This window comes from Corvus brachyrhynchos, unplaced genomic scaffold (genome assembly GCF_000691975.1).
Source record: "Corvus brachyrhynchos isolate BGI_N302 unplaced genomic scaffold, ASM69197v1 scaffold5, whole genome shotgun sequence".
In the NCBI taxonomy this organism is placed as follows: Eukaryota; Metazoa; Chordata; class Aves; order Passeriformes; family Corvidae; genus Corvus; species Corvus brachyrhynchos.
The window spans coordinates 3,837,413-3,848,288 of record NW_008238321.1 but is presented as its reverse complement, the minus strand read 5'-3'; the positions used below and the strand labels follow the sequence as shown (position 1 = coordinate 3,848,288).

The 10,876-nt window shown below is 40.4% G+C and overlaps 1 protein-coding gene across 1 annotated transcript in view; it reads left to right on the top strand.

Moving 5' to 3' along the window:
* Window positions 1-6,835, top strand: part of SHISA9 (shisa family member 9) — a 180,068-nt gene extending 173,233 nt beyond the window's left edge. Inside the window, exon 4 of the mRNA XM_008633393.2 lies at window positions 4,171-6,835. Within this exon, the coding sequence (XP_008631615.1) occupies window positions 4,171-4,538 (368 nt within the window). The 3' untranslated portion in view covers window positions 4,539-6,835. The remainder of the gene's footprint in view (window positions 1-4,170) is intronic.
* The last annotated feature ends 4,041 nt before the right edge of the window (window positions 6,836-10,876 follow it).

Sequence of the window (10,876 nt, the reverse complement as noted above, 5' to 3'; positions counted from 1 at the left end):
CTGATGTCAGACTCACCCTTAAGGTTGGAAAAAACCTCATATTTCAACATTTCTTCCGGATGAACAGCTACAACAGTAACTAAATTTGTAGGTGCATTACCTTAAAGAAGTAAAAACCTTACAGAAATATTGAAACTGAGAGCATTTTTTTAGTTAGCTATCAAAAGGAAGGAACACAAATAATAACACATGGAATTAAAGCCCTTCTTCTATTATTATTTGGCAGTGTTGCAATTCTAATTCTTTACTCCTTTTGCAAATACAACAGTAATATCTTTAAATCATACTTTTATTGATCAAGATACAGAAGTCAATGCAAAAGGAATTTCTATAGCACCTTTCATCCAAAATCTCAGAATACTCTACAAATAGCAATTCAACTTCCTAACACAATTACCTCCTCCAATGTGCTAACAGCTCATTTTACAGCGGGTGAAACCAAGGCAGAGGGAAGTTGAGTCATGTACCTAAGGTCACATAACAAATCCATCCTCTAACTCCAAAATATCTCTTTGGATGTTTAAAGTCCACAAAATATTTATAGGGTCTGCTTAAGAGGAAAAACAAACTCCCTCAGATTCACAGTTGATTTTTAAAGTAGTTGGCTTCAGGATACTATTAATATACTTTTCTTGGTAAAACATTTGTTACAAAACTGTGCTCAATATTACTGTTCTGAATCTTTTCTTCTTTGAAAACGAGAAGTAAAAAACCCTGTTTCTACACTGTAGTAGCATCAGGTCACTCAAATGGGGCACAGCCCACTGATATTATGAAACCTGCATGAAAGAACAAGGACTGCTGTAAGAGTTGCCAAAAGCCCTCTTGAACAACTGAACAGTTTTATCAATGCTGATTTTGCTCATAATTGCTGCAAGGGTATCCCCTCCCCCTATTTCTGGTACCTAGGCCTGAGTGCACACTTGAGTGTGCAAGCAGAAAGAAAACAGGATTGAGGGAGGTCAAAACGTTCGATGCAGGGGTTGCCTCACTGCCAGCACTGAACTCTGAAGCACAGGGAAGAATCCTTAGGCAAAACCTGCAAAATCTTACTGGATGAGGACAAACACAAAGAGCAGCTCTCCCACACTGGCACTGCCACACAGACAGGTAATCAGCCACTCAGCAGCTGTTCACCAGCTTTCTACTTGACTTTGCTGATGAAGATTTAAAGTTCAAGTCCTGGTTTGTTCTCTTCAAGCCCAGTTTCCAGAGAACAGTTGAGAAGTTCCTAGAAAGGGACTATGGACTATACCAGTATAAGCAACTTTAATGGAACCAAATTTACAGAATTAATCATTTCGCTTTCTGTGTGGTTTGCCATAGGAGACAAAGAGTTAAAAAGTTGACATTATAACATGGCATAAGGAAGAGCAAAACCAGCTCCAGACATGTCATAGGCAACAGTCCTTGTGAGGCTGATTTCTTCCTCTCTGTTTCAATAGTGAAGGTGTTCCTTATGTACAGCAGAAATAAAATTTACTCTTCTGTAGGACATCAGCCTTGCTGTGATTGGAGGTCTGAGTAATTATCTAATGTCTGATCAAATTCAGAGACCCAGGACCATTGCTGGCAGATGGAAAAGGTGCAAGAGAAAAAAATTAAAAGAAACCAAGGACATAGCTTGAGCTTGTTGTGGCCTCAAAGAGAAAAATGGCATGAAAAGCCAGGCAATAAAAATATCTGCAATTTTTGGTCATTATTTACATAGCTGCATCACCACTGCTATTTCTAAAAAGAGAAGTCATTATTTACCTTGCAGCTGATTAAAGATCTTGGCTACAGAAGACAAATTGCTGCAGCATAACTAAGATAAAATTAAAACTACAAACTTACGAATGTACTCTATTCTTACATTAGATTAGCTAAGTTTTTAATTTTTGTATGCAAATTAAACACATTTAAATGTGAAACAGGCATACAAATGTATCTTCATTAAAAGCTGGACATAATTAATTGTGCTGAATTTAAATTATATGAGCTAGTGTAACTTTTCATAAATAGCCAAGGTCTAAGTCATGTGACATAGAAACTCGCTCCCCTAACAGCTGGCCTGCAGTGCCTTTGATGTAAAAATTTATAAAAATGAATACTTGTATGAATATTCACAGTGCCTTTTCTGCAACCACTTTTTCAATTATTGATAACAGATTAATGAGATAATAGCAATGCAAATGCATTTCCACCCCATTTTCATTCAGCTTTTATATAATGGTCCTGTGACATTCAGGGAATATTAACAAATTAAAAAGACAAACCACATGTAGAACTGGAAACAGCTCTTTCAGGGAGAAACAGGTACCACTTCTTGATTATTCAGATTACAGCTCTCTAAATGAAACAACTCGCTCCAAAATCCAAGCAGAACTTCACAGACTCTCTTTGTAACACATGACAGGTCTGTCATGCAACTGCACACCCTGGGCTGAAATGAGAGCAGGCCATTATCTCCATTCTGTGATTTGTTTTAAGCAGAAGACACCTGTATGCTATAGAAAAGCATTCACTCAATGACTGAAAAAGGAAACAGATGGAGTTGAGTAAAACACACAAAGCCCAATGTGACTGCACAGAAAGGAGCAATTTCAGTCCATTGGAGAGGAAACACCTCTTTAATGACCAAATTTAATGACAAAATTAAGGATTTAAGAGCAGAGTCCAGTTTCACAGTCATTATAGAAAAAATGTCATGAGATAATAAATAGCAACTGCCTTTGGCAATATTCCTCCCTTTTGAGGGGCCAAGACAAGGGGGATGCACAAGTGAAGCCTGATCTTGAAGATTAATGTGGTGCTCCTAGGAATTTCCCCACCTTGCATAAAAATCCAGTTCAGAACTAGAGACAGGGAGAAAATTCAAAGTGCAACAAAAGCCTCCTAGAAATACTTGGGTGACAGCAAAAGAGGGAAGCTACACATAAAACAGTGCAGGGAATTCAAAACCTCATGAAGACAAGAGGAGCTGAGCTGTACAGACAGCTACATGTACCAGACTTCTGCAGAGAAGCCTTACGTGGCATGGCTTCAAGGGAAATGGATGGATCCAGCCAGGGCACAGCAGAAGTCAAATCCAGGCTGACAAAATTATATATTCCAACTACACCACAGCTGATTAATGCAGTGCCAGTTGATCTACGTATTTGGCACTATCTTAAGTGAACGTCTAAATTTTTGAGGGGGGAAAATAAACACTATTTACATAAAAAGGATAGATCTTAAAAAATGAAATTCAGTTAAGCTTCCCTTAAACCTCAGTCTCAAAACTGAAATGAGTTGCTGGATTGCTGCAGAATGCCTTTAACTTCCCGAGCATGGTTCATACTTTCAAGCAAGGCCAAATAAATGCCAGCAATAAAAACAATCAAACTTGAGCAAAAAGCATGCACTGGAAGACACTTGCCTAGGAAATCAGAGAGGGCAAAATCCTGACTTGAGAACTGCAATGCAGTATTTGTTGGCAGGGCTGTTGCTGTATTTCTTAGTGGCACTGAACCCAGAAAATGATGTCAGAACCTGGAATTTAGGATTTTCATGGTGTGTAAAATCACAGGGTAAATACCCAACCTTCAACAACCCAAAGTATTTTCAGCCCCATAAAGTATTAGTGAACTTCCAACCATTTAGGAGAACAGATCCCATTCTTAATATTGCCCTGAGGCATTATTGAACAAAAATAGGTCCACCTCATCACACATCACCAGACCTTACAGCTGGCTGGGTTAAACACCCACGTGTCACTTTGATTTTAAAGGGCTGTGCTCTTATACAGCAATACAACCCAAGATGCCGCAGAACTCCCAAGAAAGCCCATGTACTTCTGTAGACTTCCCTAATTTCCTGTGCTATGTGACATGAACAGTGATGAGATTCATAGGACCTCTCCCCATAAACGTAAATGTCAGCACAGTCTGAGTGATTTGGGGCAGGGACAGTCTTTTGTTCAAGGGCAACAGGGTTCAAGGTCTGCATGTATGAAAGCCTGGCACAATGGCATCCAAAACTCTGAGAGAGAACATAAGGACCAGGAGGTGGCATGGAATTCTTCCACTGATGTACCTGTAAATGTTCTGGTCTGCAGACAGAACTGTGTATGACCGACTGCAAACTGTCCACCATTTTTCTTGTGTCCAACTGATTCTTTTTGTCCCCTTCCCCTTTAACCCCAAATAGCTGACAAGGTCAACGATGACTTCTACACCAAACGCCGACACCTGGCCGAGCTGGCTGCCAAGGGGAGCCTGCCCCTCCACCCAGTGCGCCTGGACGAAGAGAGGGCCTACACCATCGACAGCGGGCTCACCAGGCAGAACGGGAAATCCAGGATGGGGAAGATACACACTCACCCCCTGGGCTACAATTCTCACTACAAGACCTGGGATCCCAATGACCCATCCCTGAGGCGGCAAGTGTTCACAAACAAGGGCAAGCATGGCATGGGAGACCCGACGCTAAGTGACCCACTGACCACCCGGAGCCAGCACTACTTGGGCCCACAGCCATACTTCATAACCAACAGCAAGACAGAAGTAACTGTTTGAGTTTGTTTTCTTTCTCTTTTTTGGTTTGGTTTTTTTTTTTTTTCTAATGAAATCCTTTAAAAACCACACGCAAATGTATACACAACACAAACACTCAACTGAAAGGCAAAAAAAAATTGAATTAAAAATATGAAATAAAACAACAAAAAAAAAGGAAACGGAAGGAAGGAATTTCCACCTGGACAGTCTTGGTATCCAGCCAGCTGTAGGCCGAAGAGTGGGTTAATACCATTCAGCAATACACACTGAAGGTTGAATTATAAACTCCATTTGTATTTCACAATGGAACACAAACCCTTGTGACTAAATTTTTTTACTTGAAACTAAAATCCATGATGAGAAGTAGCACAATCTAGAGAAACTTTATGTCTGCTTAAACATTTACACTATGTTCCTGCCTTGAGACAGAGGAAGAGAGAGAGAACAATATACTGTAATATATTATTTCAGAGAGGAATTTTGTATAAAACCTATTAATAATCACTAGACCTGTGAAAAACCAAGAGCAAACATCTTGGTACAATCCCTAACATCTATTATTGTATTTTCACACCATCCTATAGAGAACGCAAAAAATATATATACAATAAGGGACAAAGACACTTTCACAAGGAAGTTACGAAGACTGTTACGATTAAGAGCATATGGGACCGTTCTGGCTGGTAGAGAATTCTGCAGGATGATAACAACAGCAGAAGATTTCATTTCAGTTTACTTCACTTGATTTGAAATTTTTGGGAACCTCCAAAATAAGAAGAGACACATCATATGACACAGAAAGCTGCTGGGGGAAAAAGGGCATCAGAATATTCCCTCTCAGTCCTCCTGTTTTCGGGCAGATGGTAACAATTCTCACTTTGCAGACTGTCAGGATTTTTTCTTCACCTAAATGTTTTGCCTATTTTCAACTGCTTCAGACTGAAATTAAGCGTGGGTGGTGCCTTTACTGTATTACTATTGTTCAATGACAGTCTTGTTCTTCAAAGTGACCCCTCTGTTCCTTTAAGCTATTTCCTCATGTTTTGCTAAGGATGACAAGGGTTCTGCCCTGCTCAGCCTCCTTTGTTTGTTCCAAAAGGAAACTGGACTACATCTCCATGCAGTGGTTGCACAGTCAAGACTATTTAGTTAGCCCCTTCATTTTCCCAGTTTCAACTTTTCCCCTCTAGTCTCTCATTTTGTATTTGCTTTTAGCCATGGTAGTTCTCTGTAGTTCAACTAAATGTTATATGGTATATTGTCTCTATCGTTTGGCTTTCTCTAGTGGCATTCCCTCTTGGTGGGCTGTGTGGTGGAAGAGGCTGGTCCAGCCTCAAACATCAGAGTTCTGGGGTTAAACTAAACAAACAATTGGACTCATGGTCTTGGCCGTGGTTCTGATGAGCAGGATGCCTTGTTCATATGAGTAAAACCACTCTTAAACTGGGCACTGGTAGCAAATTCACAGTCCTGGGCCTGTAAAGGCTTCAGCACATCCACAAAGAGACAGTTTGGGATGGGATGGCAGGCAATGCATTCAGTCTTTCAGTAAATTCCTGCCCTTCACCCAACACAAGTCACTTGGCTAAATCCCAACTAGCTGTCCTGCTACAGTTGCATTCTCACCAGCTGTCAATTCTTTGGGAGATTAGGTCTGGAAGAGTATTCAGGAAGGAGTGAGAACTGTTAATGTTGTAAGAAGAATTGGAAGTGGCATTTCTTACTGTACTCAACAGACTATCAGTGCTTCTGCTTAGTCGAGGATGCAAGGGCTAAGATTTTGAAATCTGGTTAAATGGAGATACCATTTTTTTAGCTTTATCAAGATTGATTTGCATCCTGAGAGCACCGGTATCTCTCCATAAGCGTGCTGCTAAATTTTATGATCATATGTTTTAAGACTATCAGAAATGGACAAAACCCACAAGACAAATACTTTTCACACAACCCAGACTCTCCACTATCTTACTTTTATTCCTTTAATCTTTACTGCCTTCACAACTGGCTGACTTAATTTGACCCTTTATGGAATGTTGCTGTTAATCCATATGCTTTAGATACACATTACAGCTGCACTCTAATTCACACAGGTTTCGTGTAACTTGAGCATATTTTATGTGGAAATATTTTAGTAACTGTATGTTCTGTAAGTAAACCCGTGTTAATACTTGTTAACTACAGAGTTTATGATACCAATAATACTTCCTACAATAAAATGTTTGTTTGTTTTTTAAGAATGTTTATTTGTAAACATATGTATTCACTATATTACTATGAATTTCTTACCTGGCAATAAAATTGATTCTAAGTGAATCCAACTTGCTGGCTCATTCCTAAACTTGTATCACTGGGCCAATTTTTGAGTATGAACTGAGCTTTTGGAGCATCTCACTGCAGCCAGCGGGGTTCTTATCAACCCAAATGATGGTTAGCCTCTGCCAGTGGGAACAAGGGATTTTTTGGAAAGAAACTGCATGTTATCTGCGTTACAGAGAAGCTGGGTGATGTTTGAGGTTCCTTCCAGCCCTAAGCAGTGTGTGATTCTATGACTGCCTGTTACATGCAATGCAGGACAAGAAACACAGGGATTGCCAGCCTTGCAAAGCTTCATGTACCCTGTAAGCCTCCAGGCACCACACACACCTTATGCCGCTTGATCAGTTAATTAATGTTTAGAGGAACAAAAACAAAAAAAGATAAGCATGCCCAAGGGCAGAGCCTGATCCTCATGAACGCATGGGAGTTTTGCAATAAGCTTCAGCCACGTCTAAGGATTGCAACTACCCAGTGAGAGCAAATGAAACACCTATGTATATTGCTTCAAAAATGTTATATATTCATTACAGAAAATCCTGTACACAACATCTGTGTACCAAGTCTGCTGGAACAGAAAGTCCTTACAGGGTTTTAGTAGTGCTAATATCTCGTAAAGCTGACAGAACCTTGGTAGAGGGCTTGGGTAGCTTCTTCTCTGTGCTTTGCTAAAATGATAGTGAATAAATTTCGGAAGAAGAAACAGGGAGTCAGGATACCCAGCTTCAGAATCCGCTTAGCATACAACCTGGTGCAAATTCTTTAGACAGTTTATGAGCCTTTGGAATCCATTACACATTATCAGAGGGAAAACAGCAGTTCAAAAGTCTCCAGAGTTAGCCTTTTTAAACAGTAGAAAAATCTCATTGTCAATAGACACCTTTATGGATGTCAGGAAATCGTTCATAAAAGCCCCATTTTTGGTTACAGAAGAATTTCCCTGCCTCTGGTGCAGCTACAGAACAACCCTTTTCTACCAGAGGGCTCAGGAGAGACACACAGAGTTTGGTCAGTGCCAGGAAAATTCTGGGCAGCCCTGTGACCCACAGGGAAACCTGGGGAGCCCAGTGGAACACAAGCCTAACCTACAGCAGACACAGCTCCACCACCAGCCCATCTATGCACATGTTTCTTGCAGCAAAATTCCTAACTGGAATCACGGATGGCAAAAGGGCCAACTGCTTGGCTAGTAGAAGTGTCTCAGCATAACTTTTGTTCTTTCAGGTACATGAAAACCTCCAAAAAACCCCTCTTGAACGTGATTTTTTGTGTTTCCACATTTTTTCCTCTTATGACAGCCTGACCCCTTTGACACCACAAGCAAGAACTGCATTGGGCTCCCATCAGCATTTCTCCCACAAGGTTCTTTGATACTAAATGCAGATGCACTGAGTACAAACAGAAAAGTGCACTGTCAGGAAAGGATGATGTTCCTATACAGAGCTGCAGAGGCTAAAAGCCCAAAGGTTTCTGGTTTAGAGCCCTTTACCCTGGAAACAACTGTTCTCATGACTAAATCTTTAGAGCATGATCCTAAGCTTACACAAACTGAAGATGTGATGGCTTATATAAATAGAGGATCAGGTCTCATGAGATTTCACACTACGAGGTGTCTCCAGGACTCACAACTTTAGATTTTAATAGATTTGGGAAAAGATTCATGCTTTGCTCTGTTCTTATAGAATGGTTATTGAATTTTGGGTACTAAATAAATAACCCTAGTCCACAAATCCCTTTTGCACACAATCCTGTGCACTTTATTTAATCCTGGTCTCTATACTTGAATACATGAAGGACTTCCAGTGATAAATATAGTCTTCACTGTGATTATATCATCTTTCTATTTGGCATAGATAATTTTATTTTGCTAAAAACAGTTATGACAGGAAACATTATTGTATTAAACTATGTGACCTCATATATCATCCACAGCTGAAAATGTGATCATAGGATGAGCACATTACCAAAAAAGTGAACATTGTTTTTACAGACACTTTTCAAAATAGAGCTGTATGACTTCCCCATTGATAAAAATAACAATCTTGGAATTCATACTTCACACTTTAGAGAACTCCAGACTCAAATTTTGCTCAGCCTGCAAATTAGATGAGTCCTCAAACCTGCCAACTTATTCAGTAACATTAGCATTAAACCGGGCCTTTCTTCCCCATCCAGGGGCACTAATGAAAGTCAGGACCAAATTAGAGTACTGGTTATACCCCATTTCTGCACAAAAGCTGCTGTCATACAAATGCAGCTGAGCAATGCAGCAGACACTTCTGCAGAAGATGCACCATGAAGAGTTTGACACACCTCATTCAGCTGTACAGGCCCTATCACGTTAGCAAAGCATAAGAGAGATGTATTTGTCCCCAGTGACAGCCCTTTGTGACAGCCTGATCCTAGTTCTGGGCACTCTTCCTATGTCAGAATCTGCCAAATAAACAATCCTGAACAGGCCATGCTCTCTGAATAGGCCCTTCTCATCCCACAGCCACTCTTCTAACAAGATAAGTGTTGTTCAATAGCAAGGTGTTCTCCCTTAAATTTCATTTTTCACCTTCAGAGCTAAGGGACCCATTCAGGAAGGGGAAGCTATAGATTCAGGCTAACCTGAGGCTGAGATAAGTTCAGAACCTCCATCTATTACTGCTGCTCCCGTTTCACATAAAAGAAAAGAATAATATGCTATTTGTACCTAAGTGCATGAAGCAGGGCTCTACTAAGTCAGGTCCTTCATGGATGCATGAAGAAGATCTGTATCTTTCTCTGCAGGGAACTTGAAGACAATTTTTCATTCCCAAGCAATCATTCTGTAAAAGGCTTTTTTTTTTAATAAAGCTAGAATTCAGAGTTGGAATTCAGTTTTTGTCTATGCATTTTGTAATACACTGCTACACAAAGTTGCACCTTGTCTATTTCAACTTCACCTGCATTTACATGGTAAGAGGCATTGCTGCTCATTAATAGGGGTTGATGTTGTGCTGGCAGAGTTCAACTTCTGAACCTGCACACCAAGCCTTATGTGCAAACCTCACAATAAATTAGGCTGCGAGAACAATATGTTATTAGAAGGGATGACTTCAAGAGAGAACATCAGGCAGTATTGCTGCTGTTTAATCTGAGGTTGAGCTACAAACAAGAACTGAAAATCAGTAATAATCGCAAGCTTTTCAGCGGTCATTGACAGCATTATTTGATAAGGAAACAAGTCCTCCCAAACATCAGGAGTGTCAGTGAAGCCACTGACACTGCCTGAGCACAAGCAGGTTCTTCATTTTACTGCATGCAGCTGTTGGCCTCAAGTTATTCTCTGGGATTTGGGCTTACACTAACATTTCGATCACAGTAGTTGTTATCAGAGAGACTTTGACCAATTTTAGTGAATGTATTCCTTGAAGTAATTGATCCTCAGAAGAAAGAGTGCTTTACCTGCTACTTATTATTTCTTTAAGCAACAGAAACGTTGCAAAAACTTGGATGGGAAGTTGGAACTAGATGATCCTTAAGGCCCCTTCCAATCCAAACCATTTTATGATTCTATGATAGACTGTGTTCTTTTTATTTTCCTACCACAGGTGAAGAGAAGCTAGGTTTTTCTTTTTTTTCTCCTTACAAGGGTGAGAGAGAGCTCAAGGATGGCTGCTTTTCTTCCTTTTTTCAAGACAGTGTTACAATTAAGCAGGAGTTTTTCATACACATCCTGCAGGAGACTGCTCTGGCTACTGAGCACAGAGGCAGCCTGTTGACTCCCTCATATACAAGGAGTGAAAAAATCATGCAGTTGAAAGACATAAAGGTATACTGGACTACTGGGGCATCAGTACTGGCTTTGCAAGTCAGCAGCTACTTTCTACCATCCCTTTGGAGAAGTCAGAAGAACTGTATGGTATTTTCACAACTAATGCTCTTCAGTGAACTCCTGCAGCCTTCCTGAGCACCCTCACACACAGCACCTCATTTGGGCTCTCACTTCCCATGCCAAAGCAGCACTCTTGGGGAACAACCCCCCTTTCTGTACACCTGTATGCACAGACACATTTTAC